Source organism: Marmota monax, unplaced genomic scaffold (genome assembly GCF_021218885.2).
Source record: "Marmota monax isolate L192 unplaced genomic scaffold, Marmota_monax_Labrador192_F-V1.1 WCK01_AAM20220418_F8-fsc00077, whole genome shotgun sequence".
Lineage (NCBI taxonomy): Eukaryota > Metazoa > Chordata > Mammalia > Rodentia > Sciuridae > Marmota > Marmota monax.
The window spans coordinates 4,413,495-4,431,359 of record NW_026694610.1 but is presented as its reverse complement, the minus strand read 5'-3'; the positions used below and the strand labels follow the sequence as shown (position 1 = coordinate 4,431,359).

General features: G+C 41.7%; 1 protein-coding gene across 5 annotated transcripts in view; it reads right to left on the bottom strand.

Annotated features, from left to right (window-relative positions):
* Adamts12 (ADAM metallopeptidase with thrombospondin type 1 motif 12) overlaps nt 1-17,865 on the bottom strand; it is a 303,466-nt gene that overhangs the window by 194,309 nt on the left and 91,292 nt on the right. For 4 of the 5 annotated variants that reach the window (XM_046422269.2, XM_046422266.2, XM_046422268.2 and 1 more), the window contains one exon: nt 11,991-12,132. The exons of the other annotated variant lie outside the window; for it this stretch is intronic. In XM_046422269.2, the coding sequence (XP_046278225.1) occupies nt 11,991-12,132 (142 nt within the window). The remainder of the gene's footprint in view (nt 1-11,990; nt 12,133-17,865) is intronic. 5 annotated transcript variants of the gene reach the window in all.

Here is a 17,865-nt window from a genome sequence, read left to right as displayed (position 1 = left end):
TGGAAAAATCCACTTATAGTAACCTAATCTAAGGTAATATTTTCAAATGTGAGCAAAATATATGGCATAAGCATAATACAGGGATTTATGACAAAATTTGAAAAACCTCTCAATTTGAAACATTAGGAAAATACAGAAATAAAATTTTATTTATCCAACAATAGATAAAGTAGAATTTAAAGCAAGCCTTCAAATTGTTTTGAAATAGTCTCATAACTTGGAAAGTGTACACAACATCATCTGCATGAAGAGTTTACACATCCCAATTGTGTGTCTCATTGTACATTCTGTGGTTCAAACTGTTATCTAAAGCTTTCTTCAAGCAAATTGGTAGTAGGAAAAAGTCCTAGACGGCGGTAAGAACACAGAGTCTATAGTGAGATCTATAGTGACACAGACCTTTGTCACTTTTAACAATGTGAGCTTGGGCAAGTCACTTAACCTCTCTAAGCCTGTTTTTTCATCTGTGATATGGGAATAATCGTAATATCTTCTTTGAGTTTTAAGTAAAAGACATGGTTGGGTGCTAGAGTCATGCCTGAGACATAGATGGTATTCAGGTGCTACTAACTAGATAGCCAAAGGAGAACTGGCAATCAGCTTTGAATGTATTGGTCTCAGTCAGTGAAAGTGGCCAGGCAACCCTGGTCCTTATATTGCAAAGGCCAATATTGCCATGCTTTGTGCAAGTTCAGCTGGCTTTGCAGTTCGCTGAGAGTATCCTCATGAGCTGGAGCTTCCTGAGAAACACCATCAATGCCATTTCCTAAACTATCATTGTACCTGGTCAAGGAGACTGATCAGTGAGACCCAGGGGTCAGCAGCTTTGGCAATATAGGTCAGCGCTTATTGGCATTTGCACCATTTCCAATCCCTATAGAAACAGCTGAGCAAGCAACTTGTGCATTATACAGGTAGACAATGAGGCTCTGAACTCACCTGAGGTCACAGGACTGTGCAGATTCACACCTAAGACTCACTTTCAGATCCCCCGATAACAATGCCTAGACTTCCTCATCATCATTCACACACACATAACACAGACACACACAGACCTCTGAGCCTTGGATGCCACCAGAGGACAGCTGAGCACACAATTGTCAAGTCCACAGTGGGAGTGGGAAGGCCTTGATTTCCCTCCATTTTGTCTTTGTGCTATAACAAAGGGATGTGCTCCCTCCTGTTAGCAATCAGAGACCCAAATGCCCTCTGTCCATTAAGGGAAGTGGCCATCATCCTGTTACCCCTAGTGTTATGGAACTAAAGCTGTCAGTCTGGGCCAGAGAGGAGGACAGGGCTCTGTGAAACCAGCCCTCAGGGATAACAGCAGCTGACAAAAGAAGCTTCAAATCCTACAGGAAGGGAGCAGCCTTAGCCAAGAACGCAGGCTACAAAAGAATCTTCAGCTTCTCTTTATTTTAACTGACCTGAGACTAAGTTACCAAAAGTTATAATTTACAAATTTAAAAAATTAAAACAAAACCAAAAGAAATAGCTAACATGTGTTATGCATTAGATTTATTGTGCTGAAACATATGCAGTTCTTTAAATTCCTCATAACAACCCAATTATCTGAGAGTGATTTTTATGGCTCCAGTTTCCAGAGTGATTCATGAGTAAGATATGCATCCTATGTTTAGGGTCTTTTGCCAGGAAGTGGGGAGTGTTCCAAAGGATGGAACCCCAGACGCCTGGGCATTAGGGGCCAGAGCCAAAAGTGAGGCGCATACTCGGTGCTTGCTTGTGAGAAAGATCAGCTGGGGTGTCTGGTTGGGGCTTGAGAAAAGCCCGAGAGCCTAGTGGAAGGAGGACCCTGTGGACCATTGAGACAGGCTCTGTAATCCTCTGACTCCCAATTCCTAGACCAGCATTTTTTATTTCCACCTGGGCTTGCATCCCTGCTGTGAAATACCTTGAATTTATCTTGATGATTCCTGTTAAAATCACAGATCTCTGACAGAGTCTTGGTTTTTAGCTGAACTGACACCTAATAAAATATTTGATTTTAAAAATTTTAAGTTGACACATAATAAATTTATATATTCATGTAATAGACTGTGATATTTCAACATATGCATACAGTCTCCAATGGTCAAATCAGGGTAATCCCATATATAGCATCTCCAACATTTATCATTTCTTTGCTGATCCCATACTTGGGGAATCAATGGTCTACACCAGAGTTCAGCAAGGTTTTTTTTTTTTTTTTTTTTTTTTTTTGTGTGTGTGTGTGTTTATTTGTTAAAGGGCTGAAGAGCAAATATTTTTGCTATCTTTTAGGCTTTGCAGACTGAGTGGCAAAATTGAAAATATCATATAAACATATAACCAGTTAAAATGCAGAATTCATTCTTAGCTATCAGGTATATAGAACAGGAGTTTGGCTTGTGAACTATACTCACCTGACACCTGGTCTGAACTCTAGAGCAATTCCTGGTCTTCGTCCCAATGGACCTGTTGCCCCACACCTGTTTTCTTGCTTTTCCTGAAGTCCTGGCTCCCTAATAGTCTAATCAAGGAAGTTTACCTTAGCTTCATGCTACTGGTGGGGTTGATGAGTGTCCAGTACAAGCCATGACATGTAGAGAGCATGGCAGAGATGCCACCAAGGAAAGGAAACATTTTCTGTAACTGGCCCCAAATCTTGGGAGCTCAGGGACACCCTGGTCACTATGAATTTAATGTTCCACATTGATGGAAATTGAACATTTGTTTGATTTTTCCAGAACTAAATAACATTAAAAATTATCTGTGCAGGGTTGTTTTCTTTGAGAATGAGGATTTAAAAAAAAATAGTAATGATGACAGTCAAGACATCCAAATGAATGTAATTTTTTTTAAGTTGTTGGTGGACCTATTTATTTATTTATTTATTTATTGTGCTGCTGAGAATCAAACCCAGTGCCTCATACATGCTAGGCAAGTGCTCCACCACTGAGCTACAACCCCAGCCCTGTAATTTGTTTTTAAAGCATGTAATTCTTTGCATAGTTCAGATAACACAATAGTGAAAGTGCAGGCAGCAGGATTATTTCATGTTTATCAGGAGTCACCCATCAGAGTATTTCATGTTCTACAGGACTGTTGTGTTCACAGGCCTACAAGTCTTCAAGCACCCACTTTGGTCCCTGCTAATTACAAATAAGTGAGGAAAGTACAAGTCTCCTACATACAGTAGGCACACCTCAATGCTTCCCCAGGATGTTTAGGAAATGGGGAACTCAGTCCATAAGGATGCTCAACCACTGTCAGGGTTTTCCAGGATAAGGCTGAGTTATCTTTCCACTCACACCCTGTCAGGGATCTGTAAAGAACCCCCTGTCATATTCCAGTTAAAAAGAAAGCCAGACAAGAATGTGGGGGGAAAGGCACACTCATACATTTCTGGTGGGACTGCAAATTAATTGGTGCAACCAATCTGGAAAGCAGTATGGAGTATTCCTTGGAAAACTTGGAATGGAGCCACCATTTGACCCAGCTATCCCACTTCTCGGTTTATACCCAAAGGACTTAAAAACAGCATACCACAGGAATACAGCCACATCAGTGTTTATAACAGCATGATTCATAATTGCTAAATTGTGGAAGCAACATAGATGCCTTTCAGTAGATGAATGAATAAAGAAACTGCGGTATATATACACGATAGAACATTACTCAGCATTAAAAGAGAATAAAATCATGGCATTTGCAGGTAAATGGATGGAGTTGGAGAATATCAGGCTAAGTGAAGTTAGCCAATCCCAAAAAGAGAAATGTCAAATGTTTTCTCTGATATGTGGATGCTGACCCATAATGGGGATGGGGATGCATGGGAGGAATGGAGAAACTTTAGATAGGGCAAAGGGAAGGAAGAGGAAGGGAGGTGGCATGGGGGTAGGAAAGATGGTGGAATGAGATAGACATCATTACCCCAAGTACAAGTATGAAGTCATAAGTGGTGTGACTCTATCTTGTGAACAACCAGTCACGAAAAGTTGTGCTCTATATGCATCCTATGAATTGAAATACATTCTGCTGTCATATATAACAAATTAGAATACATAAATAAATTTAAAGTAAAAAATTAAAAGAGAGAGAACACCAGAGGAATGAGAAGTTGTGCAAAAAAATAAAAAATAAAAAAAAATAAAAACTATTCCAAAGTCCTACTAGTTTAACCAAACTTTATCCCAGCTCAGTTCATGTGTCAAAGGGGAACACACACCCAACTAAATCTCAGCTCTGCAACTCACCAAGACTTGGAAGAACTGAATTCACATCAATTTTCTGGCATGGTTTCCACACGTGCAAAATAATAATAGGAAGCAGTGCCTGGGGGAGGGAGACTCTGATTTTAATGTAATTCTTTATCTTAATATGTATTCAAAAATACTAATTTTCCATTTTGGTTGTGGTCTTTTTAAAATCAATTTATACAAGTTTTACAAGAGTGAATGTTAAAATACTAAGCAAATATAATAGAGCTGGAGAGTGGATTTTTATATGTTAATATCTAGGAAGGGAGAATATAAATGACCTTGGTTTAGGAAACCCTGGACTAGATGACCTTTACCTAATGCCCACGTCTGAAATTCCATGGTTATTGTTTATTCATGTGTGAATAAACTAAAATATTATAAAGTCTTTATAGCAAATAACAGGACTTAGACAAAAAATAAAAAGTGAACATGATAGAACCAGATGCTGTGCGGGGACCTGCTGGGAAACAGCAGGGGGAGTGTCACTGTGTCTCACTCTTCCTTGCAGTTATCTAGCGCTCAGTGGTCTCCAGCAAGTTCTAAAAGGGCCGTCAGCAGCTTCCCCACCAGGTCAGTCTGCATGAAGCTTTTAACACTTTCCCACTGTCAAAGCCTTCCATTATCATGCTTCATGAGATGGGAACAAAGTGAATACCACAACTAGCTATCCATATATGTCCCTCTACTTATCGGGGGAAAAAAGGGAAAAACAGAAAAGAAAGAGAGTACCCACGGCATGCTAGCACCTGTGCTTTGTATTCTAGAGTCAGAATCCAGTCTTTGGTACTTGTTCTTGGTTCTACAAATGGGTACACAATATTGGGAGACTGTGTGAGTGGACAGTTAGAGCTAAGACCAAAGAAATGACACTCCCAGGATTGTCATGCAAAGTGGTGACCCTGCCAATTATTAGCCATTCTTCTCTAATTAAGGTCCATAATCTCTCTTCTAAAAGCCTCAGGGACTATAATGTTTTGGAATTCAGAACTTCTGTGATTATAAAAATAACAGAAAGTCAAAGGTGGTTTCCTGAGATTGTAGAAAAGGGAAGACAGGGAGTTGTTTAATGGGTACAGTTTCTAGTTTACAAAAGGAAAAGAGTTTTAGAGATAGCTTGCACAACAATGTGACTGTGGTTATCATCACTGAGATTCACACTTAAAAACAGCCAAGATGGCAAATTCTATTAACATATGTTTTTTGCCACAATTTTTAAAAATTCATTAGAGACTGCAGTATTCTTCTGAAATCAAACTCTTACATAATTCTGCAGAAAAATGTACAACCAGTCTTACTAACTGGGATAAATAAAAACATCAAAACCAGCTTCACATCAATTCCAGTCATATTTTGCCACCAAATGAGTTTGCCAAATTCTTGCTTGTAGTCAGACTTTTGGTCTTCAAGGGGCTCTGGAATTTAGGATTGGAGCTCAGAAACTGTGAATCTGTACCTCCCTCTGACCCAGCCCACTTCACCTTTGTGTGACATTTTCATTATCCACAGTAGGCAGAGGAGAAAACACAAAGAGGAAGTAACAGGAGTAGGAAAACAATCACCCAAGGTCAGCCTGCTAGTCTGGGTTCAAATGAGCCTGAGTCTCCCACAAAGACTTTGCCTTGAACCCAGGTTAGAGTGGACACAGACATGCTCACACAGCCATGGAATGCTCAAGAGGTCTCTTGTGGTTTGAAGAAAGAATCCCAGAGGATTCATCCCAACACGAGTGCCAGTGGAAGGTGTGTGGGAAGGGGCCACCTGAGGGTGGGATGATGGACCTGCTGTCTCCTCAGCCCCTGGGAAGTGTCATTCTCCAGCAAGGAGTGTGTGTAGGAAAACTCACTGCTTTGACCCCATAACAACTGTCCTTTGATCTGGTTAAAGAATAGACCTTTTTCAAGCAGGTGGACTTTGGCCCCCTTCTCTCCAAGACTGACAGCAGCTTTTGACTGGGCTTTTCCCCAGAGATGAAGGTATGCAAATGAAGTGTCTCTATTCCTTCTGCATGTGCCCAAGAGATCCAAGGGCAAAGGAGACCCAATAAGGAAAAAACTTCTGGCTCTCAGCTCTCATGTCTCCAGTCTTCTGCTCTGTGCTTTGGTGAGGAATGGCCCTGAGTTGCAGACAGTATATCAAAAGCTATCTTCATACCTGATGTAGGTCATTTTTCACGTCAGGCACTGACCTGCCAAGGAAGGATGGAGCCAGTCCTCAGGACCTCTGTGCTGCTGACCCCTCTGGGAAGAAGTGCTCAAGGGCAAAGGCAGAAGCTCCAGAGGAGCTGGTGATGAGGGCTGGCTCCCAGCCAAATGTCTTTTGAGGGGATGGAGTGGGGACGAGGTGGCATCAGACTATGAGCTCCTTTCTTTCTGCTGTTCTCCAGGAGTGTGGTGGGAGGGGTGGCGAGGTGCTGGTCAGCTGCTGGTGGGTTGACAGTGGCACTATTCTTAGCATAACTTCTCTAAGGAAAAGTTGTTTTTTTCCTAAAGGATTTGGACGGTCCCTTCCCAGTTAGATTAAACAAAGAATTCCTCTTTCAACTAGAGAATACATCAGGATCTCAACATGGTATATATTAAAAGAACAGAAAGAACTTCCATAAACCACCAAGTCATCACAGCTGAGCAAACCTTTGCCTCCTGCAGCCAACAGTGTATGGGTGTTTAAATATGCATGCACACCCCACGCACCACACACACACACACACACACACACACACATGCTGTGCACACACAAGCACACACATGCAAAAATATGACCACATACATAAGCACACACTCATAAACACACACAAACATACTCATAAACATGCATGGGCAAACATACACCACACACAGAAATACACACACATAAATACATACACCACACGTATAAACACACACCAAACACATAAGCACACACACAAACATCCATACACACCATTGGGGCTTAATTTAGTTAAAATACTATTAAAATGACAACCCCACTGTATCTGACTACTCAAAAACCTATACAAAGTCTTTTTAACCAAATAACCAGATTTCAAGAGAAATTGAGTGTGTGTGTGTGTGTGTGTGTGTGCGTGTAACAATCTGACGCCAAGATAAAGATCAGTATCCTAGATAAGTCAGTTTCCACTCTGGCTGCAATGTCATGATCCTCTCCTCCACACCAAGTATTAGGGCTCTGGGGTCCAGATTCAGGCTCTGGAACAGCCACCTCCTCCCTTTGATGCTCTGACCCATGATGACGGACCAGACACACCCACTAAATAGTGACTCTGAAGCTCTGCTGCCTCCGCTTGAGGGTCCTGGCTGGCCTTTCTAGGTCAGGGATACAGTGCAGGGAGCAGCGGCCTGTGCTCAAAAGTCTTGGGTCCAGCTGTTTGGGATGGGGCCAGGGTGCAAAGGGAGCAGAAGGCCAGGGAAATAAGAGCACCTGGGAGTCAGACACAGGGCTCCTGGAAACACGGGTGCGGTCTCTGCCTTTAGGTAAAGATGTCTTAAGAGCATTAGCACGTACAATCCCACATGACAGTTTTTAAACCACACTGGTATGACTGAAGGACGTCAAGATTGTTTCTAGGTGCTGCAAAGTACAAACAGAAAGAGACTCACAACTTAAATGAGTTAAGAGAATTCACAAAGATCGTCCAAACCCTTCCACAGAATGAGGAGGAAATGGAGACAGGGACGCTTGCCCAAGTTGGGAGTGACAGAGATGGAACTAGACACTGTTCTCCTGATTTCTAGTCCATTTCTCTCTCAACTCCACCATGGATAAAGGAAAATTTTAAATTCACGTGCCTATATAAGACAGACTAAAAATAATGGTTACATAATTAGAATTGCTTTTCATCTACAGCTAATTACATAGCAATCTCAGGCATATTATTAATACCTGTCACATCACTTAAATTTTTTGCAAGTAAAGCAACTCTAATCCCAGGCCAGCTTCTTAAGCTGTAGAACACGGTACAAAATGAAAATGCCCCTGGACTATCTGCTCTCCTCTCGAAAGAGAGGCCACTCCTTGGCTTGCAGAAACCTGCCTCTCTCTGTTCCTCACAAGTTCTCTGTTCCTCGAATGTTCCTCCAGCAAACATTTACCCCTAATGCATATGACAGTGTCCAGATTTCCTCCTCTTAGAAGGTCACGATCACAATGGATTAGGCTTCATCTTCATGACTGCATTTTAATTTAATTATCTTTTTAAGGACTCTATCTTCAAATATAGTCATATTCTAAGGTTCTGGGGGTTAAGACTTTAAGATATGAATTTTAGGGAGGCACAGTTCAGCTCCTAATAGTCATTATTCCTCAAATCCTGTAAATTCCACAGAAGTGAGCTCAGGAAAAATGACTCCCAAACAATCTATGCCTCCTTTTAAAAGGCTTACTACAGGAGAGCCATCCTCAACCCTCCTGGTGTGTCAGATTCCTCTGTATACACCCACAGCATGTCACAATGTTCATAGATATGATTTTTATAATTTTAAAGTTCTTTTCCCAGTAGACAGCAAGTTCATGAGGGTAAGTTCCAACTTGACATATTTAAAGCTATGTCCCTTGGTTTCTGGCCCATAGAAAGCACCAAGTTAACATTTCTTGAAGGAAGAGAAGGTCAATCTACCATACACAAACCAATGTAAACAAAATTCTAGAACCTTCTAATCTTGGTCCCATTAGCCCAGAAACTACCCTAGGGATCCACTTCTCTGATTTTGCAAGAGAAGATTAAAGGATAAGGTACATTGATAATTTCCTCAAATATTTGATTTTAGATCTAACAAGTAAACTTTTTTCCCCATAAAGAAACAATTTTATGGTTATTTATGAGATTTCCAGCTGCTGCACAGGAATGGGATGTGTGGGGGTGGAAATATTTTCCAAATACTGACATAAATCAAGCTGTGTGACAAATACACAAACATTAATTGCTACCACAAAAACACACTGTCCTTGCCTCCAAGACTCAAAATGATCTTGCAGTGCTTAGTCCCATGTCCAGGTAAGACCAGTGTCCACTCACATTTGTAGCATCCCATTGCAAATCACTCAATCAACAAACATTAACCTGGACTTCATACTTAGAATATGAAGATGAGTCTAATAGCATTATGCTAAAATCTTTTTTAAAAAAGAAATTAAGTCATATTAATAAAGGTCATACTGTGAAATTCCTGGAAACTTTCTATGTATCAAATAAAATTAAGAGAAGTGCCAGATTTGGGGATAAAATAATTGAGATATCTTCTTTCTTGAAGTGTACTTCAAAGTAAGAATGCTTTACACATGGTAAAGATGATTTTTTAAATATAATCACAGTGATTCACACAACATCAATTGACCTAAGCATAAAGTGTACTTTAATATTGGCCAATGACATAACTGCTGTCAGTCAGTTCCATCATCTCTGCAGGGTAACATGACAAAGGACGGTGCAATTATCTGGAACAGCAAGACCATGTACAATTCACTCTACCAAGATTTTCAAATTCCAAATGCCATGTATTGTTTCACAAGCATGGTGGAGATTCTTGACTATCTAGCTATCATTTAAGCATTATTCTCTTAGGAAGAAGGATGGTCCCAAACAACTCACACTTCCTCAATATCTGGAAAAGGCACATTTCTTTTTCCTTTCTGTCAGTGGTGGACCAGAAGCCAGTGTACACTAGCTTCATCTTCTTGGCTACCACTCCCGCCGCGTCAGTGTCCTGTCAGTGAGTCACTGAGTTCCTAGTTCTTGCTTTGCACCTAACACTATGCTGTACAATGTTGGGTTGGAGGGAGCCTCTACTCAACAGGCTTGTGATCAGGCTGGAGAAACAAAACTTATATTCAAGGAATAAGAAAAGAAGAAATATAAGGCAGTAAAAAGCCTGAGCTACCATGGACTCCTGGCTTGCTCTGACACAAACTAACTTGATTCCATTGAAAATCCACTGCCTTCCCTAAGGGACAACCACTTCTTTAGTGGAGGAAGACGTCACTAGGTGCTCTGAAAGGTCCTTCCAGCACAGCAGATCAATTCTGACACTGGTTCTGGGAAAGTAGAAGAGAGTGCCTTCCAGGAAATGTGTAGAAAAATGCACAACAAATAGCTCATTGGCAGGTTGGATGAGCCACCCAAAGTTCTGTAGAAGTGCAAAGTCATAAGATTGGCCTAGAAGCACAATAAGAACTAGTACGACAAGCACAGTAATTGTGGTGTTGTGTGTGAGCTCATGGGGACTGCGGCATTTATGAACCCCACTCTTTCTCTTTTCATCCCTTTTTTTAATGACTAAATATTAGCTAGCCCCAATCCATTTCTAATCATCTTACCTCAACAGGACAGTTACAGGAGAGAGCTGTGTTTAAGGAGGATGGATGAGGAATTAATGCAATTCACGGAGCAACTATGTAGTCAAATTCTCCCCCAGCCTTAGTAATAGTCACATTGGCAACCTACATCTGGGATTTCCTCTAAAAGGTATCAAATCACATGCACAACATGCTCTCCATCACCCCAATGTGTAATATGAATTGGGCAACAATCCAGGTGTCAGTGGCAGTGACAGAGAGTCCTAAAATTCCCATGGAGATTATTATCTGGATTGGTTCCTTTGGCAATGAGATCAGCAGGTGGTGAATCTCTTCTTTAACACTTACTGGATGATTTGTAGAAGAAATCCTTTAATTTAAAAGGTAGTTGACATCACTTGCTAATGAATGATAACTGTGTGATTAGGTGCCCAGAAAACACTACAGACATTAGAGACTCAAGTTTCTTATTGCGTACACATACTGCTAAGGTTATAGAAGAAATTCCCAGAAAAGTTGCTATCAAGTGTAGGAAAAGTGGGGGATGTTGGTCTGTAGAGCAGTCACTTGTCCCCTTGTCCATCCCTTCTCCTGTTTGCAATGTCATCCTGGCTCCCTCACTCCTCTGTCATCTCCTTGTTTTCCCTTTGAAGTCCGTGTTCCAAATTGTTAAGAAATAAAGGGTTGTTACTTTACTTCTCTTGTTAACTGTCATTGTGGCATTGTTTACTTTTCCTTCTGAAGAAAGGAAATATGGAATACTTAAGGAAATGTCTCAATTTCCCATAGCCCTTTATTCATAGCTTACTATTTCCTGCACATTAAAGAGAATGTGGGTTTCCAAGAAAATAACTTGGGTCAGTTTATCTCTGAAAGCTCCGTTAACTACTTAGGACAAGACAGAGAAGGGCAGAACAGATCATATCCAGGGCACAAGGGTAGGGGACAGAGCTCAACAAACACCAGGCAGAACACAACACAACACAGACAGAAGCATCTCTGCAGAATTCATTATCTAATAATGTGTTGACAAGTTTTTCATTGTCCCTCCATTCATCATTCTCAGTATCATCAAACATTTAAATCTGCTTTCCACATGCAGGTGTGATGAGCTGTCTGGTAATATTACCCACTAATGTATTTAATGCTGTTAACATTGATTATGGAGTCTTTAAGCTAGATATCCTCTAGACGTTCAGAAAAGTTGTATTTTTAAAACCAATATACTATTATGAATGTCTTATATGAGTCTCATCAACTAATGGAAAAAGGATATAGAAGAGCCTTTTTCCTGCTTCCCATTAACAATATAAAGAAACTTGAGCATAGAGAAATGAAATAATTTACACAAGGCTCATACTTTCTGGCAGCAGAATAGAGAGCAGGTAATGGGCTTAAATAAAAAGAGGTCAATCAAAAGAGCCAACTCTTCAACCTGTGAAGATGTTTAAGTCACAATACCCTTTAATCCGCAGGCTGGCTCCTTTGTCTCTTGAACTCTCTGCCTCCGGTAAACGATGTGTGGGTAGGCACCCTCAGCCACTGGATGCTTTTTAACAGGCTCAATGAAAAAGTCTCCATGTGGTAGATGGAAAAATCCAGTCTGAAAATACATTCAATAAGAAGATTTAATTGAGTCAATTCTAGGCAAAGAAAATTAGTATATTAGGACAGGAAGAACAGGCAAGGCCCACAGTGGTATCAAATAATTTCAATAAAATAGCTGAAAACAGACTGCGTGCAGTGCTGAGATTCGGTTCCATTTTGACCGTGAATCAGAGGCCAGGCACAGGAGGAGAATGTGGGCCTGTCACTAATGAGACTCATTTGTTCCATGGAAACAAAGCGGAAGTCCAGGACTCCTCAGAGATGGCTGGACCTAGGGTCCCTTTTTGTACTGTTATCAACCCAATACTGATGTCTTTGAAGAAAAAATCAACAACAAAACCATCAAGAAAAAGGGCTAACTGGATTTCTTTAGACTTGAATTTGGGACTTGAATTTTCTTTGTGCAAAAGAAACAGGTGGGACTTCATTTGAGGAAAGAGTAACGATTTTGTGGATCATATGAAGGAGAATGCCTGAGAGCCAAATATTTTCCTGCAAATGGCTCCCGTCCATCTACACTCCTTCACAGGTTAAGCCTGTGTACACAGGAATCTCTTCAGCCTCAATATTTCTCAGAAGCTGAATGGAGACCTGGGAGAGCTGGTGACCTGCCAGTACAGGGCGTGCAGGAGACCTGCTCATGTGCAAGTGGGGCTGCTGACCCAGGCCCCCACATGTGCTGAGGAGAAGGGAACACAGGCAGGAAAAGATACTGCTGTTGGGGGAAGAGTGGGGGGGGCATTTCCCAGCTGAGCTCTGCACCTCCTCCCTCTTCTAACACACAAAGAGTTCTGTACATCTGGTGCCCAGGTGGCCCTGGTTTATTGGTCTCTTCTTGGCATACAGGAGCCAGGTCATGCTGGAAGAAATCATCTGTGGTTTGATTACAAAGAAAGGCCTGGCTCCACACTTTCCCTGAAGCACACGGCCCAAGAAAATCACCTTCCTCTGTTACCAGGTTTGGCTCTGAGTAAAAGGAGGCACTTCCCAGCCCAGTTTTTCTTGCAATCTGTTCACTTCTCATATACCCCCAAAGAAAAATGGAAGTGAAATTGAGAAAGTATGAATTCACTGAGGACTTGTACTCTGTATTCAGAAGAACCCAGGCAGAATGAGATCACCTCCTTTATTGTCTACTCTTCTCCCTTCCAGTATCCACTAGTCTTAACAAACCGCTAACTCTCTTTTGGAAATAAAACAACCTAACTGTTTAAATAAGTTATAAATATCTGTGAATGCTTTCTAAGCCAAGCCTCTAAAAGCTGTTTTAAAGAAATTTTATTTTGTAGCATATTGAGAGATAGACAAACCATAACTGTAAATACCCATAAGTCTTTCTTGAAGGGAACATGAATGTGAAGAAACGGTACATTATACGAGGTGCCATGGTGCACACCTGTGATCCCAGCAACTCAGGAGGCTGAAGCAGGATGATTGCAAGTTTGAGACCAGCCTTAGCAATTTAGCAAGACCCTGTCTCAAAACTGGAAAAAAAAAAGAACTGAGAATGTAGCTCAGTACCCTTGAGTTCAACCCCCTGTCCCCCTGTCAAAAAAGAAAAAGAAAAGGAACACTACCAGTAACGAACTGACTCCATGTTCTTCTTCCCAATTAAAAATATCCCCCAAGATTAACTATTATCCTGATTTCTAATAAAAATAAATTAGTTTTAAGCCTATTCTTATTTTTTTTTATAAGATGCATTATTTGATGCAAAAGAAAAAAGTCTACTAATTCATTTCAAGTGTGGAGGGCTAGCCAATGGAAAGGATCTTGTTATGGTGAGTAACTTTCTCAAGGCCTATTAAATCACTCTTTTTTTTTTTTTGAGAGAGAGAGAGAGAGAGAGAGAGACAGAGAGAGAATTTTTTTAATATTTATTTTTCAGTTCTCAGCGGACACAACATCTTTGTTTGTATGTGGTGCTGAGGATCGAACCCAGGCAGCATGCATGCCAGGCGAGTGTGCCACCACTTGAGCCACATCCCCAGCCCCTTAAATCACTCTTGAAATTGCTTCAGTAGATAAGTGGCAAACGCAGGTGGTAAGACAGTGCAAAGGTGCCCTGGTGCATGTCAGTTGGCATCTGATCACCACTGCTCTCTCCTAAGGAAGGGTGATGAGGGACTGTCACATATTCCTCAGGACACTCTCAAGACTGAGAATAAATGCCCACAACCCCTCTTCCCTCCCCTCAACTTGTATCAAAGTGTTAGTCATCTTAATTTCTCTGACATTAAACTTCAGTTAGTAACAGTGACTTGGGGCTCAGGGAGAGACTAGCAATGTCTTAGAAGAAATTACTGAATAGGATGCTTTAAAGTCACAGAGCCTAGAAAAAGGTGACCTAACCTATGCTGTTGTGCCTTCAGGAGTACCACAAGTAAAACCTAGCAGGCTGAAGGTTAAGAACTCGTGGTATTATAGAACTAGTGGTATATATGTATATGAACGGCACCCTTGGAGTTGCACAGTGGAATTATGTTGCCCAAACTCATCACTCTGTCCAAGAAAGGAATTCCTTTTTATTTGAAAATATCATAAGTTACCACATCAAATTTTTTTGACTCCCATAGGGATAAGAATGTGATCGACATTCTGATAATCAAGAACTGAAATGAAAAAAAAAAGGGGGGAGGGGGATTGGGATAAGAAAGTACCTAAATTACCCGATTATGGTATATGGAGCACTAGAAAGGTAACACTTGCCCCCCATTATATACATAGAAAAGGGAATACAAGAGCATACCCCAAACCCTGCTTCTGGAGTATCAGTCTGCATTATTACATGGCCAGCCTGTGCCAACAGCTCTGAACCCTACCCACAAGATTCATAGCCTGACCAGGAAGATAGGTCAATGTTCTTGAAGACAGTGGGAAGGGAATAGCAAAGCCCTAGCATTTTCAAGTTGAAAAGGGTTCAATTATACTTAGCCCACAGACCAGCCCATTGCCACTGGCAGTGCTGGACCTAGATCCCAGACCTGGAGCCCTGTATACAGAGTTCTACCCACCTTACAGGGCACCCACAAGACAGCCCTTGCCTCGGTGCTATGGACTCCAGTGCTGTGGCTCCCAGGAGGTGGAAACCAGTGGAAGAGACTAGTTTCAGAGAGCAAAGAAGATTGAATTTCTACAGTCTCCAAAACACTTGGCTCAGTTCTAAAGCCATGCAAGCCTTCCAGAATGAGTAACTTTCTTGTTGCTGGTTTGTACGATGCAAACAACTTTTCCTCATTTAATAAGTATCCAGGACCACAAACCAGTTAAAAATAGAAGTCTCTGGGTTACACATACCTTGGAAGATGGAGAGGTGGTGGAGGTAGTGATGTCATCACTGGAAAGATTCCTCCAGCGTGCTCCACTGTCTACTGTGATGCCAAGAGCTCCCTCCTGGCTTCCATGGAGCCCAAGAGGAGAGTGACTGGTAATGCCACTGAGTTCAGGACCTACTGCCTGTGAATTTGGCAGCCCTAGTGACACATGTAGTTTGAAGAGATATGGGCTGAAGTCAGAAAGGTTCTCTCCATTGTACCCATTTGGCAGTTACCATGAGCCAGGCAGGTGTTAGAGATATGGCAATATAGAAGATGGTCCCTGTGTACTGGAATGATACTGTTGACAGCACTCACTGTAATGGTAAAGATGTTCTGTCTGCACTGTCTGGTTCAGTGGCTGCCAGCCCCATGTGACTATTGAGCACTTGAGATGTGGTTAGTGCAACAGAGGAACTGAATTTTTTATTTCATTTAACTTTACTTTCTTAAATTTAAATAGCTGCAGGCAGTTAGATTTCTTGTTTCTAGAAACTGGCTGACTAGGGATGGGGAAAGATCCATAAGCACATTCAAAATATAGTGATGAGTGTTGTAATCAAAGAAAGACTTGAGCACTTGCCTTAAAAAAAGAAATAACCGCGAAAATGTGACTATAACAATTTGATTTTCATGAGCAATCAGAAACCAGAGTGGGAACACCAATGCACCATAGGCAGACTTCAGAGAATTCATAGAAGCAACTATATATATAAATGCAGCATTTGCCAAAATTAGAATGAGTGTCCAGAAATAAACTTACCAGTGCAAAGACTGTGTGAGGAGGCTGCCACTGTCCTGAAGCCTGAAAAGGAGGCACAAATATCCCAGCAGAAGAGTGGAACTGGGGTTGTGGCCATAAAGAAATGGATACTAAGCTCAACTTCTCCAGGGAGCTGTCCCTGAGAGGCCTGGAACGTTAACCTACATGCCCTCATACCTCTCAGCTGCTCTTCAGAGAAGCCTGATGCAACTCTGTTACACAAGACCACTCCCAGTGCACTGGCTGCAGGTCCTACTGAGTTCAGAGTCTGAAACTGTAGGGGAAAATATTTTTTAAAAAATGGACAAAATGGGTTCCAAAGGATATTAAATCAAGTTATGACAGGGTTTATTAGAAACAGCATGAACTGTGTGATCTTGGTCATACTACTTAACACAGGAGCCCACCCAGTTTTCTCACCTATAAAATGGGGCAAAACCTGTGGTAACTTGTGACTTTCAGAGACGCTATATGTAAAATCCCTACCAGAGGCCTTGGTATATGATAGGTACCCAATAAATGTGTGATAGTCCATTTGGTCACAGCATCACCCACAAGAAACAAGTATAAAATGGTGTTTGAAAGCAAGTACTCCAGGTCCAGTTGCTCCGTTTGTCTCTTAGTTGCAAGTGACTTAACTTCTTGGGCCTCAGTTTCCTCATCTGGTAAATACAGTGGTTACAATAATTTATTAGAGGTTTTCATGTGGATTAAGTCAGTTTATACAAAGTGCTGGATGACTGTCAGCACCTAGTGCCTAGTAAGCATTAGCTATTAGCTATTATGACAGTCAAAGGGACATTCTCCAGATTGTGGGCCTGAAGTTAAGGGCTTCTGCGAAAACTCACAGAGGCCCTTTTAAAAGCTACCACCTGCCACACTGATAAACCTTATTCTTTGCTTCCACAGACCGAGAGGTGCTGCCCTCCAGCCAGAAGGGAGGGATGTCAAGGAGTGGTAGTGACCATGAGCCATCTCTGGGCTGGAAGATGGAGCCCATATCTTAACAGCTGGCCTCTCCATATGAGTGGAAGCATTGCTCCCTCAGTGGAAATCTGAAGGGAAGTTGAAATCAGGCAGGTGATGGAATCAGCTGTTCTCAGAGCAAGAGTGATGTTGTGTTTGCCTGAGGGCTGTTCTCAGAGCAAGAGTGATGATGTGTTTGCCTGAGGGCTTTAGAGAGGGATCACTATTTGTGCAAGGGGGTGGGGGGACCCCACAAATGTAAGCTGAAATTGCCAGATGTCAGGATCTTTAAGACTCTGAGCAGAAGAACGGAGAGATGAGAGCCCATGGATACTGTAGGCAAGATCTGTTGGCAGAAGGGTGGGGAGAAGGAAGCAGGAAGGAACTGTTCAAATCAGTGTTTTCAGGAGTACTTGTCAGGTCTGAGTTGAGAAAGCCAGGAGGTAGGGTATGAGACACACTCAAATACACTCAGATCAAGGTCCGGATTCAGATAGTGGTGGAATGAGCAAGAGGATGTGTAGGCCCTCATAGCCTATATCCAAGACTTAAGGCAGAATCACTTCCTCCCCTCTCTCCTCACAGCTGCAGAAGTAACTTCCTTCTCTGAAGTGTGTGGGTCTCGCTAGTGAGCAGGGAATGGGTGAGAATCCTTCACCTCTATGCAGAGCTCTCCTTAGCTGAC